Source organism: Aristolochia californica, unplaced genomic scaffold (genome assembly GCF_029961685.1).
Source record: "Aristolochia californica isolate CCGP_79_NKW_82.1479 unplaced genomic scaffold, dmAriCali1.0.hap1 SCAF_3, whole genome shotgun sequence".
NCBI lineage: Eukaryota > Viridiplantae > Streptophyta > Magnoliopsida > Piperales > Aristolochiaceae > Aristolochia > Aristolochia californica.
In genome coordinates, this window is record NW_027181992.1 from 47,067,283 (window position 1) to 47,088,834 (window position 21,552).

The following is a 21,552-nucleotide window of genomic DNA, read 5'->3' on the forward strand; positions in this document are numbered from 1 at the left end:
TTAATGGAAAGACAAGAGGCAGAGTAGTTTAACCATTGTTTACGGAAAATCAAAGCGGGATGAGATCTTATATGTTTGTTTCTGTCTCACTGTTTTCGATCTGAGGATTCCATTTTTCTATTCTCGGAGTACCCATATCCCATTGTTTCTTCATGATCTGTTCTAATCCCAGGATTCAGAAACAACCAATTTGAAAATCAAAGCTAAAACGCACTAACTGGAGGAAGAAGATAATGGGTTCCTCATCAGAATTCCACCTTCAAAACTGGTGCTTCCATTACAGCTTTGACGTACAAAAACTGGGATAATAGAGAAGAAAACAAGAAAGAAGAACGAAAGTCACGGTACCCTTTCAAGTTCATGTAATTACATCAGTGCTCATCTTCAGTCGCCATTAACAATATCCTCATCTGCTCAGAAGAGGAAACCACCGTACATGGAAGTAAGACTGGTAGGAGATCATGAACATGAGCAGAACCAGAACAGCTCCGACGCCCCACGGCGAGCTCCCGGCTCTGTGGAAAGACTCTCTCTGTGGGAGAGGAACCAGAAACGGGACTCGCCTCGTCTCGCCGGTAGACAACCAGTGCAAGGCCAAAAGCAAAATCAGAGGCGAGATCATGAACACGAGCTTCATCTGATCCATCAGATCCTCCAAAACCGACTCGTAGTTCAAGTACCACGACAGACCTATGAAGAGAAACAATATCAAGAGGAAGAAACATAGGTGTAGCGGCAGCTGAGGAGATTGATGAGAGTACGGCCTGCCCATCTTAAATTTCACCGAAACTTGCAATCTTTGTTTCTGTTCTCCGCAGAGGTGGCCGATTAGTGAATCAAGGAGGAGAGAAGGGGAAGTGGGAGTTCTTATATAGAGCTGGGTTGAGAAGAATGAAAAGAAAGTGTGTAGCTTTACTTGCGTAATGGGGATACTCGCTTTTGAAAGTGAAAAGGATGGCTAAATTGGCGGTGGGTGGATTCATGGCTGTGATTCATGGTGTGGGCAGCTTGCCCAATGGAGTGAAACCACGTACGACCGACCATTTGGCTTTTGTGTCCTTTGGGAGAGACGAATACAAGAAAAGGTTGGTAGGCAAGAGTCATTGGAGAGAGAAAGCTTAAGAGTTGAGGTGGATTCTTTGGAGCTTGGACCGAGTCTTCTATCCTCGGGGGGGGGCGGGGGTCGGCGCTTTGTCTCTCCTTTCTTTGGTTAATCAGACAATAAATTACAGATTTTAAGTGTTTCAAGGATGGTGACTGTTTTTTTTTGTTTTTTGTTTTTTGTTTTTTTTTTTTGCCGTGATTTCGGGATAGAAAGGCTTCGAAACGAAAACTGATCAAATTGACTTGAACTAGCATAGGAATACAAATAAGAATAACACTGCTTTTGTTACAAACCCAACAACCTCAGGCAAATCAAATCAGACTTCCCTATCTCCACCTCCTACCTCGATTTGTAGATCTTCCATTCAAATTACCCAATACCGACCAGACTTGTTTATCTTCCCATTTCATATGGCATAATTATGGCTTCAACAGTCTATTCAGATTAGCTCATCCGACTCAAATTCTCCAGTGAGCCATTCAGATTAGCTCATGCCACTCAAAAACTCTCCATCTTCACTGAACAACTGGTGTAAAGCTTTTATCATTCTCCTCCAACTGCTCCTTTCATCAGTTCGGTCTTATCAAACTCAGCTCCATTAGATTTCTTCAGCTGTGCAACAAGAACCCACATGTTAGCCAATTCGTTCTCGAGATAGGCTTCCCTATGCTTGGATTCCTCCACCTTCTTCTGAAGCTCCGCCTCTTTTTGTTCTTTTTCTACTAGTGCAGCTTCATAAGAGAGCTCTCTCTCACGACTCAAACCAAGTTCCCTTTTCATGTCAGCCACAGATGCCACTTGGTTTGGCCGTTTGGTAGGAACTTCCCTTCTTCCATTTCTCAAGCCACCACCAGCTTTCCGTTGATTTGAGTTTCTCACTGCCGCCAATTCAGCAGTCAGTGCTTCATTTTTGCCAATGAGTTTTGCGACTTCCTCTGATAGTGCCTTCAACTCAACTGCTGCTGCAGAGGCCAAGCCTTTAGCGTATGAGCTCTCCTCTGCCAGCTTCTGGCTCCGAGCTTCCAGTTGCAGTTTTTCTTCTGTCAGTTCACTTATTTTTTGCTTGAATTCTTGGACCTCGGTTGCCTAATTGAGTGGTGAAAGAAAGTCATATGAACCTCAATTTCTTGCCTTTTCGCACGAGTTGAAACTTCTAAATAGAAGGAAGTATATTGGCTCGAAAAACTGAAGGATGTTACCTACCTGCAGACGTAGTGTCATGTCTTTAGCAACATCCCCTGTGCCTTTGTGCCCTTTGTCATTGCTTAAATTTATTTGATAATCTGATCTTTTAACTAAGTTTGAATGCCGGAATTCAAGAGCTTCAGACAGTTGTTCTTTCAAGGAAGCAACGGTTTCCTTCATTTTTTCACATTCATAGATCTGGAAAAAGTGAAAGCTTCCAGTGATTAGCAGGACTGACCAATCAAGTAGAGTTAAAGTGCAAGTTGAAATATTGACTCAGCTTGCTGACCTTTTGTTGCAATTGTTCCTGGATTATTCTATTGTCAGCAGCTTTCACCTGAAACAAATAAGAAAAGGTCCTTGAAAGAATAAGCTGGCGTAAAACTAGAGCCTGTGATAGAACTATTACATAGACCCCGGCCTACTGTGGGCTGTACTAAATTGAAAGCATCAGGTAAAATTAATGAAGTTGTGACAATTACATCACAGCCTGCTCACACTTGAGAGTTTCCATGGTTGAGATGTAAAGTCCACAACTAGGTTCAGCTAAACGAATGCATGACACACGAGTTGACATTACTCTAATCAACCCTACCCATGCATCCGTGGAAAGCTTTGGTAGGCCAAGGGTTATCAACCACATGTTTAGATATGGCTTAAACACAATAAGTTAAATTCCAGAAAATATGTCAGAAATTCAGAATTTATAGCTATGAATCATCATGGTAAACAAGATGAAGTCAAGCATTTAGAAGCACTAGGATGACCTCAAGTTCAAAAGATTTCTGGTTCAATTGTTCCAGCAGTTCAGAATAAGACTGCACAGTAAAACAAAGAATGTATGATTAAATGGATTTAATCTCTAATTACCAAAACTTAATTAATTCCAAACTTCCAACTCAGAAATATAACAAGGTGGCTACAACTGAGCTACCTCCATTCCATCTACTTTGTTCTCAGCTGCTTGGATGGAAGCGGTCATCTGCTTTTCTAGGGATGCAATCTGTTGGTTTTTCACTTTTATTTCATCATTTAGCTTTGCAATCTCCATCTTCAACACCAAGTAAAAATATTAAGAATAAGTTTCTTTTCGATATATTTAATTGACAGAAGTCAACAAATTTAATGCAAAAAATACCTGAATCTGTTCCTTACGGGGGTTACTCGTTGCTTCTTCTGAGAGACGCTTTAAAGCACTTGACTGGAGAGCAACTTCACCAAATAAAATTTTGATCTGCTCCTTTAACAAGTCAATGTGGTCTACAGTCCTTAAGCTAGTCTGTGTTAGACCAAAAAAATATGTAATGGTTGTGCAGATTGTATTTAATCATGGACACCAAAAATCTCCATCAGAGAACATGAGTAGGATAATAACAATTACATTTATGCCATCAAGAGAAAAAAACATACTCCTAAGTTGATATCTGAGAAGAGAAAATAAACCTAAAGTAGCTTTTAGAGTGACAGATATAAAATTCAAACCACATACCGAAGGTGTCTCTTGTCCACAAAAGTTGCTCTCTTGAACATCTCTGTCATGGACCATCTCTAACAGAAGATCTGTAGAAGGGTCACTCTCAGTATTTAAAGAATTAGAAATTATGATATCTGTGTGACATGTCAGGCCTTCTGCACGAGGAGTAGAAGGTGAAGTAACTGATTTTGGCCTACTTGATGCATCACCATCTGAGGACTCATTCTCTCGTTTCTGGAAATGAAATACTAAAATTACAAAATCATCAATAGGAAAAGAACAGATTCACACTTAATATGTACAAACAAAAGAAATTTAATAAAATAGGAGCTTGAAGCTCAGGTAAAGCGGAAGAGTACATTCATGAATAGTTAAAATGTGAATAATAAAATAGGCACTCAAAGCTCAGGCAAAGTGGAAGAGTACATTTCATGAGACACTTGAAATGTAAATAATAGCAACCGTGCCCGAGAAATTCTTTAGAACAAATAAATCTACTAGGCAAAACTATCTAATGGCTGACTTGACGTTGTCTAAATTAAAGCAAAGGCAAACACATCATGGACAAATTGCTTGCAAACATGCTCAAAGATTTTATTTTGCGAGTCACAGCAAAATGACTCTCTAATTACAACCGTGGAAACTAACAGAAAATATTAGTTATATGTATTTCTTGAGTTCAAAAATCAATGATTCTTGTACAAATGAACAACATTAAAATATCTGTTAAACAAACCTTCAATACCACATTCATTGAGGTTCATTAATACAGGACCAGACACATAGGCCAATCCTTTTCCGAAATTTTTAGCAATTACCTATCCACTTTTATCAAATTTAAGATTGACATACTAAATTTAGGTAGACAACCATTCTTGTATTCATTTTCCATTTATAACAAATACCTTTTTGCTGGACCCGACCTATTGTAGCTGAAAGGCAACCCAGTAACTTTCACTATCTAGTTTGATGCTATTTTTAACCTAGTATATTGGAGTCTTTAACCTAGTGTCATAGTAGCCTTCAACCTAGTTTAGATAATAATATAATGGAACTTTCCCAATCTACTGCCATCATTACATTAATCTTTAACCTGGTGTCATATTAGCCTTCAATCTAGTGTATATGTAATGTAATGAACTTTTCCTATCTACTGTCAACATAGAGTTGTGTTAGTCTTTAAGCTAGAATAGCATCAGTCTTAACTTTGTAATGCAAGGAACTTTCTGTCTACTGTCAACAATGTTATATGTCATTAAAATAATGTGGTGTTAGTCTTCAACCTAGTGCTGCAACTGAAGTTATAAACTTGCACTTGATGTCAATACATTGTTATGTTATCCTTGACATAGTAGCATCAAGCAAAGCAACAAAGTTAGGTCGAATAGAAAAAGGTCTGTCCCATTTTGGTATTTGAGATTGGGATATGGATTTTATTAGTTGTATTAGTCTGGTTTGGGCTGAAGCAAAAGTGGGGGCATTTTTTGTTATAAAATAAAAATGGAAAATGCCTACCCAGTATCCTAAATTTAATATAAGAACCACGGTTCCACTAAAAAAAAATTAATATAAGAACCATGGTTCCACTAAAAATCAATACATAATCGTAAAAGTTCCATCCTTTTTACTAGTACTAAGAATTGAGACAAATAAAAAAGGGAACAAAATAAAATTGAAAGTCCTCTCATGGTTATCTTATAATTTTTTTATTTTAACAAAATAGAAAAAGAATATGAAGCCCAATACTCTCTTCCAACTATCATCTCATTGACTATAATTCATATCCATCCCAAAATGACTAGCCATCCCTAGTAATAAACACAGGATCTTTTTAATCTTGGAATCATGTCGGACTATTCTAAACACTCGTCACATGGGGACCCTCTTTATGGCTTGTACACCTGGACAAATCTGGGTGGAGGCTTACTTAAAAATACCTATTTTGATACCATAAGCTGTATCTAGGTCCATGCTATGAATGTCTAAGGTAATAAGCATAGGATTTTTCTATTACAGGATCCATGAGGGACTATTCTAAACAACAACAAAGAAACTTCATTCACTAGACTGGCTACACCATCCCCACTTTAAAGCCTTTGGTTTTGCTCTCAGATGTCTCTATTTTCACAATTACTTCCTTTTTTACTTCAATTCACACATATGTACCTTTGATTTCTCAATTTTTTAATAGTCACATAATAGCTTATGGTCTTTTTTAAAAAAAAACATAATAGCTTATCCTAGCAATTTTGTTCACTGTATTGGTCTCACCATTCCATTCATCCCCAGCAGGTGATCAAACTGAAAATTGCAATGTCTAAGTTATTGCTCAGTTGCAAAAGGTCCCTCTAATAGGAAAACTTCTTTATAAACCTTGCAGAAAAATGTGACCAATCATTCAGCAAAAGGGACTACAGAGCCAGATAGAATTTTGACTCTTAAGAACTTTCTACTGCATATGTTTTCTACCAAATTTTGAAAAAAGAATAAAAAACATTTATTTGTTCTACGTACTTGCCCTCATCTTTGGTACTTCTTTATGAACCATGAAAGATCAGCACAAATTTTTAATGGATTTAACTGAAGCATACCCGTAGTTTAAACCAATTCAGGAGACCCTGCTTCCTGTTTTTCTTCTCATCTTTATTGCCGTCATCTAAGGATCCACCTCCGCTTTCAGGAGTAGATTCATCAATGTTCTCCTCAACCAAAATCAAGTCTCGCCTTCTGTAAGGTAGGTATGCTAGCTGTAACATTAAGGGTGGTAGTAATCAGATGAACTGAAGGCAGTTCAACCGGTGGAATGTAGCACTAAATTACAGAATAGTTTCAACAGTCCCATGGAAATTCAAAAGTACTTCCAAAGTAAGGTCAAGAAAAGATGGGGAACACATATTGTGTGAAGTTATATCAAGTCCCTTTAAACCTCAACTTTGAAAGCCAATATACAGCTAACCTCTTCTTCTCCAAAGGAGTGCCTTCTCCTCGAAATTGGTCGTTGATGAAATCTTGAAGATTGTGAAGCTTTAGTTGAAACCAAAATAAGTTTGGTCAATCGCTGTATCCTTTCCAGTAAAACAGCTTTAGCTTCCTCCTCTTCTTCCAGCCGTGACTGGAGCTTGAATTGGCCATCTTCTAGCTTTTCATTTTACACAAACAATTTGATCAGGTTATGCAAAACATTAAGAGTAACCCAATTAACAAAATTTACTGATCAAAGTGAAAAGAAAAAGCTTATAACTGTTATTTTTTTTATAAAAGCTTGTAACTGTTATAATACTACCTAAGACACTCTTACAGTATAACACAGACACATATCAGCTTCTAAACCATATTTTTTCTGCTACTCAAAAGAAACAAAAAGAAGAAGAAGAAGAAGAAGAAATACCTTTTGTCTTAAGAGGTAAATATCATCTTCACCAACATCTTTCCGTGGAGGGATGGCAACAATACCTTTTTTTAATTGTTCTAGCTCTTCCTTTAACTTTCGGATCTCATGTTGATATTTCTTGATGAGAGATTTCTCATCTATTATCTGCAGAAGAGGCGCCCTAATGCTGTAAGTTACATGTTCATCGTGATAGAAGGTTTAAGAAGGAAGTACCTTGTTTTGGGATGCTTGAATCTCGATATGTTTTGCACGGTGAGCAAATTTCAATGTGTTATGTGTCTCCTCTGAGTTGCTCGAGGAAGGAGTCACAGTGCAAATGAGCTGTAAGAGAAGAAGTAGGGAGTACATGAATGAGCAACAATTCTAAAATTGGATTTTTTGAAAATAAATATGAGGCGACACTTACAGATACACGCCCATGGCCACTTAAAGAAGATTGAAGGAGTCTGGTAAGTTTTGAATCTCTATATGGTATATGTGCTGCTTTTCCATCAGTTAGTTTTGAAATAACCTAACCATACAGGTTGCACAAAAGAATGAGTGGATCACTTAAACAAGAACTGCCTTAAAAACACATAAATGTAATTCCAGACAACAAAGCAAATGAAGGAATTTCTGGACATTGCATTCGGATGACAAAGGTAGATTGAAACATTATCAAAGGAGTTATAACCATAAATATTTACAAAACCACCAGCTGGAGCATGGCCTGCATCAGGTTTAGGCTCTAAATGGACCATGAGCACCCAGCTAAATCGCTAAGAGTTTCAGAGCTCTGAATGGCTTGCTGTTAGTAGAATTTAGGCAACCAGAGTTTCCAAAATACACAATTCTATAGCAAATATTGAGAGAGAAAGGGGGGGGGGGGGTTAGAGTGAGTGAGAGAGATACAAACAGACACAGAAATACCTAGATGGAGCCATGGGGATAGACATTGGCAAAGACACCCGCATGGGGGTTTAGAGTGAGTGAGAGAGATACAAACAGACACAGAAATACCTAGATGGAGCCATGGGGATAGACATTGGCAAAGACACCCGCAGCAAAAGAGAAAAGGAAGAGAGGAAAAGAGACATGTTTCAATAATATGAAAGAGCATTCTTTTCTACGAGACTTTGAAGACATTTGTTACATGGGGGAATTGATTGGGAGAAAAATATGTCACTTCCAGAGCACAATTGAATGTTGCCTAAGCTGGACTTCCTGATTTGTGGAAAATAGAGTTCCAGGAACTCCTATTTCAAAAACACCCTGTACAGATCTATAAGGTCTGTGTTACTACTTATCATTACAGGCATTGGTGAAGCTTGAACTCGAGATTTCCATGTCAAAAAACACCAAATGTGACCACCGAATCAAGGCCCAAGACCAGACGTGAATGGATCAGTATATCACGAAGCCACAATACAAATATAGCTCGAGAAGAAAATAGTAACTAATCTATTGCTGGAAAAAAATTCAGATATTGCTAATTCTTTTCTAGGCCTTACCATCCCTAGTGTAAGTAGACTTTTATTTATGTAAGATCCCTCTTTTCTCCGTACACCAGTAGTTTCAGCTTTTGAGCTCTCAGAACCTGCCAGATCGATGAGGTTCTGCAGATATAAGTAAAATACCAAAACATATAAGAACCCAATTTTCAGATGCTAAAAATGTGAAAAAGAGAGGAGAGAGATATTGAGAGGAAGGAAAGCGAAAGAAGAATAGCAAGTAGAGAAGATCATGTTTCAAGAATAGAAGCCAATCAACAAGGATTTACCAGCTGTGACAAGCTCACAGCTTCCCCTTCACTGTTTTCACCACAAGGACTGCTCTCAATAGTCTGCCATATGTAGTTCAAGAGATAAGTACAAAGTCATCAAAAAATTATCAGAAAGTAGTAAGATAATACATAGCTTTTCAAGAAGAAATAAACTGTAAGATGTAATTGAACAAAAGATAAAAATAGGAAAACTTGAAAAACAGATACCTGACGAAGTTTGACTCCAGTAATATAATAGAGGAAATAGTACTGACTTCAGCACTATAAATTTGACATTTTTTCCTCGCAAATGAGTATATTACAAACTTTGATCACCCCAACAAGGTAAACCCAATGTTAGAGGATTAGACACCATGGTTGCAGGTACTTTTTTTTTTTTTTTGAGAAACAAAAAAAAAAATTGCTTTTGAGGGGAGAGAACTGGGGCACAGGAAAATATCTCAGATTGATAGGGAGATTGAATAATTGATTTTGAAACAATAGAATGAAGCTGAACCTTGATTTGATGGCAACCTGAGAAATCAAGTATCCTAAACCTTTTGATATAAAGTTTCAAATTATGCAACAAATCGAAAAATAAAAACAAGTGAGACTAGGCCAGAGTCAATAATTGGTATGACATATGCTAAACATAAAACAATATCACACAGAGCCTAATAAAAACATTGGAAGGGGAATTAGGCTAGAAGATTGTTTCATAAAACTCTGTTGAGCCTATTCAACAATAATCCCAATTCTTTTTAAAGAATCACCAACTAAACATGTGCCAGAAACTAAAATATTTCACTTGCATGGTCTGACAATAATTCATTGGCAGGATATCACATCAAAGGAGTGGAAATAGAAGACGAGATATTGGATCTATAAAAAATCAGAGAGAGAAAGCATCCAATCAAAAAGTGGACACATCAGTTCCAAGATTACACTTGGCAATGAACAAGTGTAGTTTGCCTTTTCCTTTTTTTAATAGTGGAATAAGTTAAAAGATTAGAAGTTTCTTGCTTAAGAGATAAATGTTTAAAGCCACAACCCCAGCAAAAGAAAAAACACATAAAAAATTCAGCTACATGCACCTTAAATGTGTCCATCTTTTGCTTGTAGTATTCCCTTAAAAATGATATGCAAAAGCACTCACAGACATCAATACAAAATCAGTTGTTAAAAAAAATGCTTAGGAGCAGAAACAAAGACCAGAGTGAATATTGTGTGGCTTCTGCTGCTCATCAAATTGAAATTGTTCGAGCCCACATGTCTCTGCGCTGTAATCAGGTCAAAGTTGCCATGTCAGAGGCTACACATTTATGACTGATCACTTCATAATGACTCAAACGAATTAAAAGGGTGAGATATGTCAAGTACATAGATATATCATGTACAAAAGAAATAAATCCAAAAAAAGTACATGCACGGTCGTTCCGAAATGGCCAAGACCTTTAATCCACTCCATTCATTCATGAATAGAAACCAGGCATGTCACTGACACATACTGTGTATCAGGCGATAGTCTCGGATTTTAGAGGTGCCAATACATCCCTGGAAGATGATACAGGCCAGGTACAATCGATGCATGTTGCATGTTGGGTGTATTGTATCAGATTTCAAGGTATACCAATATAGTACCTGATGCCACAACACACCATGATAACAAAAACCACAGATACATTCAATTGAATACAAAAGAAACAAAGATTGAAAAAAGAAATCTTCATTTCTATGTAATAAACAAAAAATTCCCTTTTGATTAGTGAGATTATCTCTTTAAGAAAAAAATGTTGAACCCCTCATCTTAGTCAAACTTGAACCAAGACCTTGCACTAGAAAACCCCCCATGCAGGCTTGAGCCAAAAGCCCAATCCCTAGAGTAATTACTATTAAAGGGAAAAGATCAATAATCACCAAACTAAAAAACCTACTCCAAGTGCATAATGCATACAGTGCTTATTACCCCAAGGTTGATCGCTCACATACCCAATAATATACCATAACTAAACATACCTGGGCTTCAATTAATACCTACATTCCCAGTAATATCACCAAAACCTACATGCCTCTATAGCAAAATTCTACAAGTTAAATCTAATTTTGGCATATAAAAAAGACAAAGAGACCTGCATTAGAATGATATGATGACTCTTTTATAATTCAGGTTTATAACTTGTTCAATGTGGACCCAACTTACGTGCACTTACAAAAAATCATATCATACACATAAATAGTCAGTTAGGCGGGATTCACACCACTTCTGTGCACTTAGATTGAGTCAATCATATGCGCAAATAAAAAGAATCACAGTTTTACTGTTATAGAAAAATTTCTGTTTACATGTCAAAATAGAGTTGGATGACAGAATTTTACACAAGGATGTGTAGGTATATTAGGTGACATTATAAGGGCATGCATGAACGATTGAAAAACCAAAAATATATCAGAAATTATGACACATTTCAGCCAATGTAGGCAAATTAACCCTGATCCCCAGTACCATTGTTGCTTTGGAAATCCTTTATCCTTTCAAAACCCCTTCTCAATTTCAAATAAGAACTTATAGAATTACATTAGGTGAGCTGTGGATAACATTATGGGCTAGATGAGAAGCACCCTTTGGCTCATACACCTTTGCCTCTCTCATTGTTCATCACAACAATCACCTTCATTTGGTATGCTGCAAAAAGTAAATTTTCTTACTGTTGAAAATTTGGTATCGACGTTCCATTGGTTATATTTGATGGGTTGTACATTTTGTTGTTTTATTTTACCTTTCCTTCTTTGAAAATTCTCTCTCAATATATTTTTTTGAAAAAGGTAAATACAATTTTTACTCTCATCATGTCATGAACATTAATAAAAAAAAATTTCAAAGAGAAATTGAGATACTTCTTTATTTTCATTTACATATTAACTTCCAAAGAAGAGTAAGATCAATTGATATCATTAGGTTCTCAAACCTCTACCCTATTTTGACTTTATACTTTTTTTTTTTTTTAAAGAAGACTCTAGAACTTCATCGGTACAGTCAATAGATATACAGAGAATAATTTCACATGCTACTGAACAACTATGAATATATCAAGAGAAAGGATAAAGAATAAAAAGCTTACCAAAAAAAATAAAAAATAAAAAATAAAAAGTATATAGAATACAAAGGAGAGTCGCAGGAAAACAAATTGGTCAAACAGAAGATACCAACCTTTCTGGTTCACCTTTAATAAGATGTTTTTTTTTTTTTTAAATAGCTCTAATAAGATGTTGAGAGCACAGCTTCAATGATGAGACAACATGCAATCTTTTCTATTCTTTTTTACTTAACAGGATTTCAATGAAAGAAACAGAAGACAACAGAGGGAAGAACCACTGTAAAACAAAAAAGAGTCTCAAGAGGATCCGAAATGGAGTTTAACACAGCAAGGTATTGGCATGAAAGTGCCTCAATCAGTGAAATAATAGGCTGATCTTGGAATGTCCAATCAGGATATTAATTCCAAAATGAGAAATTACAGAGAATGCTTCATTGTGGATAGACAGAGGAAATAATAAAAAATTATTCTTGGAATTAAAGACAAAAGAATAGTTGTACCTTCACCAGCTGCAATAAGGGATAAAGCATGGGCAGGAGACAAAACAATTTCCTCCTTTATCCCTTCAACAAATGTTCCCTACCAACAATTATAGTAGTTAGAACATAGATGACTATCTCCTATTTAGGCAAAGGAAGAAATGAGAAATACCACAAAAGAGAAAAAAAAAAAAAAAAAAGCAACATGGCCTAAGTCAAGAACTCGTTATTTACAAGAAGAATTATTATATAAATTAAGTTAAACAATTAAAATAAAGGAAAGTAAGCAATAAATAAGCTATATTATTTCTAACAGAAATGAGTTTACGTTCAAATGCACTCAAATAAGATTTTAGCATATGTAACACAAGTACCTGATTATCCTCTCTAATTCTTAGATTCTGCCCCGTAGGATTAAGCAAGTCATTCACAACCTGAAACAATATTGAAGTAACAGACAACTAAGAAGAACAAAAAGCAACGAATAAAGGCATTCTTAAGAAAACTATGACACAAGCAAATATAATGATGATGATTAAAGTAGACAGCCTTCATGCCTGCAAAGGTAGAAAATTAAGTAAAAAAATAAACTGCAAATTTATTTTATGTGAAATCTGCGAACAATGCTATCATACATAGATGTCAAGGTGGCAGGGTACACATGTGATCATTATTCAGGAAACAAAAAGAATTAGACTTGCCAAATGATTTTTTTAAAATGAAAACGACCAACTAACCTCATTATATATCTCTAAATATGATACTCGAAGAAGAAACTCTCGACTTGGTGTCTGAAGAACCATGTTTTCAGTTGTCAGGATAAGTGGAACATACAAAATGAATTGAAAACTAACATATTCACAGACTCCACCTCCTGTATGATACTGAACGCATCCTTCACAGCCAAGGGTATAATCCCTGGTGACCTCTGGTCCCCCTGTCATTCGTAAAATGTACATTACTATACAAAATATATATGTCAATCACGTCCATGGACACTGTAAAGTTTTGACAGAGTTATGCACCTACAATACTCTGTTACACAGACAGGAATTTAAGTAATAGATTTATGAGCAGAAGCTCATAAATCCACCCATGAGATGATTTCTGTTGCCTTTGGAGGTTAGCACTTCCCAGCACAGAAACATTTTTCAAGTCCCCAACCAGAGCTGTTTTGCATAAAGCCCTGCAGGAATTGGCCTTGCACACACAGGAATATGCAGGATACTGCTCTTCATTAAAACAAAAAAAGGCAAAGCAGAACCACTTTGCAGCCCCCAAGAGCGGTCCTAATTAACCATGGAGACATATCAAGGAACACTATCCAACCGAAAACAAAAAGATAAAATACAACAGAAGAATGAAAAATCAGATACACTCAAAATATGGACAACATCGTGTATTTCAGCAGAGTCATGAAAGTGGACCAAGAATATGAGACAAGGCTGCCAGGAAGATTTGAACTCACCACAGTAGATTGATTAGTTTTCCAGAAATTTCTTTTAAATGGTGAATGGAGTGTTTTTAGAGAGCAATGGGTACAATTAGAGTTGAGACACTGACACTTGATTAGATAAAACTATTTTTTCTAATGCAAGCAAAAAAAGAATACGAGTATGAGTAACAAAACTCACATGCATGGTATGAGTCTTTCCACTGCTAGTCACACCATAAGCAAATATTGTGCCTGAAGAAAATTTCAAATGAACATTTAAGAAAAACACACATCCTTTCTTCAAAATAAAATGCATGAGTTAGCTGGTATGAGCAAAAATATATAAAATATTTTATCTCTTAAAAATAGGAGAAGAAGTAAACTATCATAATCTTATAACAGTGTTGTCAAAATCAGACTGGGCCAGGCAATTGAACAAGTTCACCAGAACCCTGACACAGACGCACTGAACCTCCAAATTAGCCTAGTCAGTCAAACCTGCCGTCCCCCCATCATTCTGTAGGAGGAGCAGAGGGGTGGTAACCCTCTCCCCCCTCTGTTTTTGACAGGGAGGAGAGGGGCTTTCTATCTATTTTCCAGCAGCAAATAGAGGGGATGGGAAGGGAGTATCACCCCTCCTCCCACTTCTTTCCATACAGAGGAGAGAGGGGGAAGCCTCCCTCATCTATGGAAATACAGGGTAGAAGAGAAGGGCAACACCCCTCTCTCCTCCCTCCCCTCAACCCAGACTGGTGGAGGTGCCGCCATCTGCTTTTATTGGCTTTGACATTTCAATATAAGACATACAAATTATTCTTTACAAAATGATAAACATACAGTCTAAATATTATTTAGGCCATCACCAATTCAACCACTTGTTAAACCAATTGTACTGGAACCAGCCACTCTTCCGGTTCATTGGCCTGACCATTTTTTAAAACATTGGTTTTTATGGTCAATTTGGCATATCTTGTATACCTTTTACTTGAAGTGCCTCTTTCCTTTTTCTTTGAAGAGTTCTTGTAGTGCTTCAAAACAGAACAATCATTCAGATGCACCACAAAAGGCTTGTTTAAGATTTCAGCATATACCAGAATGGCTCTCGTGCTCCACTAAAGAATATATGAACTTTCTTCACAGCAATAGTGGTAGGGTCTCATTTTCATTGCCTTTCAATATATATATATATATAGTGTTAGGTTCTTTTGATTAAAACAATAGGAGTAGATTCTTGCAGCTATCTTATAAATTTTAGTCTCCTCATCCATCCTCATGTCCCTTCACCAATGCAAGATAGTGCGCACTGCAATAAGTATTCCGTCTTGACGCCCCCATGAGTATTACTCATCCTTTAAAGTGTGAAAACCATTCCAAAAGAAATGCACTTTTTCTCCTTGAAATTACATAAGTCCATATAATATAATGAGACACAAAAGGTGCAAAACTCAAACAGCATTAGAGATATGTAGTTCCTAGCTACGTTGCATTGCTACCTCATGTTTTTGCCCTTTGTTCTCCCTTTGAACGTTTTCATTTTCCTTTAGTTCGATTCTTTATTTTCTCTTCAATAAAAAAAAATTATTCTAGTGGAACAGAGGAGAATAATCACAAGGACCTGCAGTACCTATGACTCTGTCAACTGCTATCTTTTCTTCCTTGTTCCTACTCACTCTCTTCAAACAGTAAAAAAAATTGGTATTTAACCAGAAAATTATTACATAAAATTAAGATATAGTTTCTCCACAAGAAATATAAAAAACAAAAAGTGAGATCCTCTATCTCTACATCTTTCACACTTTTTGTAGTGGAAGGCAAGAAGTTGAACCACAAATAACAATAAAGAGTGCAAAAGGTACAAAATGTCCACAACATTTTAGCATGTGAAGCTATAGGCAAACTCAACCTACTTAAAGTGTAGTTTTTTTTTTCTTGATAAATCATTCCCAAAATCCTCTAAAATTCAAAATAGCTTTATTTATCTCGAAAAACTCAAATATGACCACATGTTTCTATTATAACTCCCAAAGACACCAATAAGAAAGAAGAAGAAGAAGAAAAAGAACAAAAGACATTACCATTGATTCCCTCCATTGCACCACTAATAACATGCTGAGCAGCTACATCATATACATGACGTGTTGTAGTTGTTGGGCCAAAAACTCGATCTGTAAGCATCACAGGCCAAAATATAATCAGAAGTGGAACTGCAAAAGCCAATTTCTGGCTGAAGGAAAATGATAAAGAATAGCTTTCTTTGGAGGAAAAAGTATTAGAAGAATGAGTATGATTGAACAGGTGTACAACAATAAAACAACCATCGGCAGAGGGGCAGCGTCTTGCTGCATAGCCTACAGTACATGTCCAGTAATCTACTCTGGGTCAGACCAATTTTGAATAATTTTAACTCATCTACTGATCTTTTTCAAAGCGGTCCTGTATAACGGCTTACTTTTATTTTAGCCCCCAAAACTAAAAGTTTTACTTCAGTCTTGGAATTAGGAAACAGCAATCTTTTGGTCCCTGATGATGTTTGGCAAAGAACCACTGTTTCCTCTCTATAACATATGAAAAGATGGTTTTATTCAAACATAGAATCGGCTTATTCAGAATGAAGAGAAAACGGGCGCACTAAAATAATTACCTTGTATCAAAACAAAATTGCCAATTCCTTTTTGCATATAGCAAGACTATATGACAAACATGGACAAAAAGGGTAATAATTCTTTAAGTACAATGTATTAGGAAAATATTTATATGATATAATTAAGAAATAGTGCAAGCAAAGTAAAGAAGTTAATGCCTGAGCAGGACTAAAAAGAACCTTCTAATTTCAGGAGTTAAAAACATTGCACCATTAGAATAAGCCCATTTTCTTATACACTTTTCCTTTTTGGACTGTTACCTGCCAATTAGATCCATAAATTCTGCACTTCCAGAAATTGGTATTGTATGTATCACCCAAAACAGAACAACAAACAAATAAAAGACGACCCCACATTCTGCTGTTTACATGCCAAACATGAAGGGACTAGTGAAGAGTTTTTCAGAGCACATACCCTACGTAACGACCTGAATGAATTCATTGTAGATACAAAAAGATAAGTACAAATAACAAATGTTATAGAGTAAAACTAACCTGCTCATGAGTTAAACCAATAGATTCTACATAGTACATGGTGATAAAGTAACATCGAACTCTCTAAACTTTTGTCAAAACTTTTGTGAGCGGAAAAGCAAACTAAACTTAGAATTTCACAACAACTTGAATCAGCATTCAGTTATTCAAATAATCTCCAAAGAGCATTTGTTATTGCTATTTTAGCAGATACGCCGCAAGAAGTTCCTTATTGGCAAACATATGCAAGCTAGATACAGGCTGCATGATCCTAAATAAGATGAAAATGCAATCCTCTACACTCGAGAGAAAAAAAATACTTCAACCAGTATAAGTTCTTTCTACAATGTATTTGGACTCTGCCTCCCCTTTCCCCAGGCAGCCGTTTCCTTGTGTAAAACAAGTTTTAGGCCATGTTTGAAAACCACATAAAAGAAAAGAAAAGAAAAGAAAAGAAAAAAAAAAGGAGAGGAAGAAGTCCTTTTTCTAGTGTTTGGCAGCACAAATTCTCAAAGAGAAGAAAATATGAGAAAAACTTACTCTCTCTTAGTTCATAGACTTACTTTCAAAAAAACAATGAATTTGGGGAGAAAAGAAAAGAAAGAAAAATTAGAAAGAAAATTTTATAGATAATAAAAATTATTAGAGAGAAAATAAAAGTGTATCAACAATAATTTAATACTTATAGATATTTTAGTTCTTAGGCTAGTATATAAATAACTCTTAACCATTAAATTTTTGAAAAATTATTATTTTTTCTTTACTTTTCTTTTCCATTTTTCTTGTGATTGTGAATCCAAACAAGAGAAACAATACTTCTCTTTTATTTGCCATGGGCATCCAAACAAGAAAATAGAATCTTCTTGTCTTTTTTTTTCTTTTCTATTTCTCTTCTTTTTCTTCATTTTCTGCATTCCCAACACAGTCTTAGAGGATGGAATCGTCGCTTTGTTCACTAAATGATGAACTGAAATGTTCATGGATTTCACTTGCATGTAGCTGATTATGATGAAATTATCGCATTTGTAAATGAGATAGAAACGAGTGAAGACAGAGCATAAAAATTCTATTATCCTATATGTAAAGTAAAAGGAACAAATGTGTAACAAATAAACAAATAAATGCAAAATATCGGCACCACATACCGTAAGCATATGCGATTGACGTATTATGTTCGTTCCTTACAATAGTATCCCCGTCTGCATACCATGCAACTTCATCCCCTTGCCGGATTTCACGTGGACTGTTGGTTAAGCCACAAAAAGTCAGATCTAGCCACTAATTAAACGTATTACTCAAAGATATACTGAGAATAATGATGCAGAACCAAACCTGAGAGGACGAAATCGAACGGTAACCGTGACATTTTCCTTAAACCTTTCCGAATCCAATGACACATTATCAAAAGGAAAATACTGAGGTCTGCTTTTGGTCGACGAAGAAGCCGGCGAGTTCGGAATATCAAATGACACCTCAGGGAACTGTCTCGACCTTGATGAGGACGTATTAGACGAAGAGGGAGAATTGAGAGGCTTAGAGCCAGGTGAAGACGACTTCTTAGACTTAGGCGTAATTCTCATGGCCATGGGAGATAGTTTCTACTTCTCGACACGAAATTCCGAAATCTTCACAAACAATTTCGCCAATGCTATTCAGAAACTCAATTATGTCACCCAGAAACCAAGCTCAAAATGACGCGAGACGATTCAGAAGAACATGACGAAAACGTCAGAAACACGTATAAAACAAAAATCCTCGTCCAAAGCCCAATTCATGGCATGTAGATAATTCACATAAAACTGAAATCAACCGAAAAAAAACATCCAAAAATCCTTTCCCCAGACCAAACATCACCTGGAGAAAAATCAGAACAATCGCATTCTCGGAATGCGTGCCGGAGATTTGCGGCAGCACCCTTGAGAATTCCGTGCTTTTAAAGGAGCATCTAAGAAAAACATCATCAAAAAGCGAAATGCGGACAGAAGGCGAGCTTTTAGGGTTTTTTTCCGTGCCTTGGAAGGAATGCCAGACCGAAAAGCGTGCTGCATTTTTAATCCATTTTTACAGGAAAAAAAGACGACTCTAATACCCGACCTCTGAAAATTAGCCTCTCTCTCGTCTCTGCTCTACTGTTAAATTTTTATTATAGTTTTTTAGTTTTATCGTTTTCGCGTTTGGCGCGCAGAGGTGGTTGTATAAGGATACGCGAACGTAAAGCCAACTGACGCAGTCTCCCCATTCAACCAATAACATACCGCCACGTGTCCGAGAACTTACGTTATTCCAGTTAGCGCATTTGACGTCATAGATACCGAATGTGTCGAAATTTAATGCTTGGCGGCTTCTCACGGAATTCCCCAAAAAAAAAAAAAAAACCAATAATAACGAATTAAAAAAAACCAATGGGTTGTTGGTCGGGTTAGATCGGGTAAGGTTCGAAGAAACCGATCCATCCCACAAACCCGCCCAACCAACTCATCCTCGACCCGTTAACCTTCTTTGCCTTTGACCGCCATATGGGTTGGTTCAGATCTTTCGAGCTAACCCATCTCTGTCCAAAATTTATGAAACTTTATTTCATCGACTGCAATGCTTAGTCTAATAGGCTGAATTATTTAATGAGACCGGCGAAAACGGTAGTCGGAAAAGGGAACCGTTTCTATTTCTGAACGGTTTCCTGCGATAAACTTTTTCTTTCTCTTGCTGTAGGATAAGAAGGCGACGGCGAAAAGCGAATATTTCAAAAGGATCACGTCAAGGGTTTGGCGAAATGCGGGCGTTTGGCCGCGTCGGGCGTGAGGGTGGAGAACAGAGAGAAGACGTAATCGTCGCTGGCAGAAAATGCCACCGCTTTGGCCCACCCGGTCACGGGTTCCGGTGCCCGAAAGTACATGAGGCTAACACGTGGAACAAAATGGTATATTGCATGAAGACAAAGGCTATAGTGGCTCGGATTTATTTAATAGTGTAATGTATAAGTGAGATATCTGGGTCTTTATATAATTTTGTTTTTATATATTTAAAAAAATAAATTAAAATTTATTATTCCATTTATTTACAAGATGTAGTATAAATAATTAGATAAAAAAATAAAAAATATATGAAAAAAATTATATATACTTTTTTATTCCATTTTATACCGTTTATATTCTTAGACATATTGGTACCCCATGTATCACCTAAGCCACCTTATTGTAGGTGGGGTGTCACCTGACGCATAATAAACTTTAGAGTAACAAGTTATGTCCTTGTGTGGATGGACATAGAATGACTAACTAATTTGTCTTTTTTTTTTTTTTTCCTTTGATTGGGACTAGGCCCCATGCTTTTTAAAGTGTCTTGGAAAGAAAAGCACTTCTTTTGGGGGTGGTGAGGAATCCTATGTGTAATATCTAAGTAGAAAATGTTAAATTTGACTTATTTCAAAATGTTGTAGTGAGATTATTTGTATAAAAAAAGAAAATTACAATAATTATTCTTTCAACATGTTTCAATTATATTATATGAAAATGACCTTTTTTCTGTCGAAAGTGTTCTATTTTAATTAAGAATTTTACTAGAAACAAGTTGATAGTGATTAATTGAATTTGATTTAAATATGACTCATTTATTTTACCCAAATCAAACTTATTGATCTGAGTTAAAGATTTAAGTTCCAAAGAAATTAAAAAAAAATTAATAGTTTATAAAAAGAAAAACATTTTATTTAGTTATAAATAGTGTCATGTGGTACAGTTGACAAATATGTTCATGTGTCATCCCATCACTTACAAAAATACCTAATATTCGAGCATATAAACCCACTCTAAGTTCCCTTTTGAGCATAATATGTGAAATATGTAAAAAGTTATGCATAGTTGTTTATCCAATAAAGTATGTCCCAAAAGCATCTAATAATGTTACTTGAGTCCATAGTTATTCCATTTGAATCAAATCAGATTTTGGACTAAGCGAGTCGAATCATAAATAAAAACTCAATTTTTTTGTTTTAATCGAATATCTTTCAGACTCATCGTGAGTGTGGTCATGTTATCGCCTTGGGTTAAGTACCAATGTCTTCCGTTCATAACAAGCCAGTTTTTTGGGTAGTATTGGCTAGGTATTTAACATTTGTTATCAGAACAAACTCCCACATCGCGAGTTCGAGTATCGGGACGCACAAAGGCCAAATTAAAATACTAGTAGGTCCTTGTGGTAAGCCTTGGGTCAGGCCAGTGTCGTTGCGCCATGGTCGTCGGCTCGCGAAGGTGGGGTGTGATGTTATGGTCTTGGGTTGAATACCTATGTCTTCCGCTCCTAACAAACCGATCTTTTGGGTAGCATTGGCTAGGTGCTTAACATGTCACTAGGTAGAAGAGTCTTGATCTGACTTGAATTTTTGTATATCTAAGTTAGAACACGAGTAAAAATTAAAAAACCCTACATGAATCTAGAGTTTATATAACAAAATAAATTGCCTTTGTTATCTAAATTTAATTTAATTAATTTGTCTCTCGAGATCTTATTGGTCTATATAAAAAGAACAATTTTTT

At 36.2% G+C, this 21,552-nt stretch overlaps 1 protein-coding gene across 2 annotated transcripts; it reads right to left on the minus strand.

The window, feature by feature from the left end:
• Nucleotides 1-218: 218 nt before the first annotated feature.
• Nucleotides 219-19,082, minus strand: LOC137959978 (kinesin-like protein KIN-7K, chloroplastic). Of its 2 annotated transcripts, XM_068807415.1 has the most exons (24): nt 18,875-19,082; nt 18,353-18,645; nt 18,166-18,263; nt 15,981-16,070; nt 14,105-14,157; nt 13,342-13,407; nt 13,208-13,261; nt 12,845-12,904; nt 12,492-12,570; nt 10,109-10,176; nt 8,915-8,977; nt 8,646-8,750; nt 7,562-7,666; nt 7,369-7,476; nt 7,153-7,299; nt 6,721-6,903; nt 6,356-6,511; nt 3,780-3,998; nt 3,429-3,569; nt 3,225-3,341; nt 3,058-3,108; nt 2,580-2,627; nt 2,309-2,488; nt 219-2,191 (listed from the first exon to the last, which is right to left on the minus strand). In XM_068807415.1, exons 2-24 carry the CDS (start codon nt 18,604-18,606, stop codon nt 1,649-1,651), a joined length of 2,988 nt encoding a protein of 995 aa, XP_068663516.1. In that variant the 5' UTR covers nt 18,607-18,645; nt 18,875-19,082; the 3' UTR covers nt 219-1,648. The 2 variants fall into 2 exon arrangements, with proteins under 2 accessions (XP_068663516.1, XP_068663517.1); XM_068807416.1 differs by lacking the exons at nt 18,166-18,263; nt 18,353-18,645; nt 18,875-19,082 and adding an exon at nt 16,808-16,985.
• Nucleotides 19,083-21,552: the final 2,470 nt, after the last annotated feature.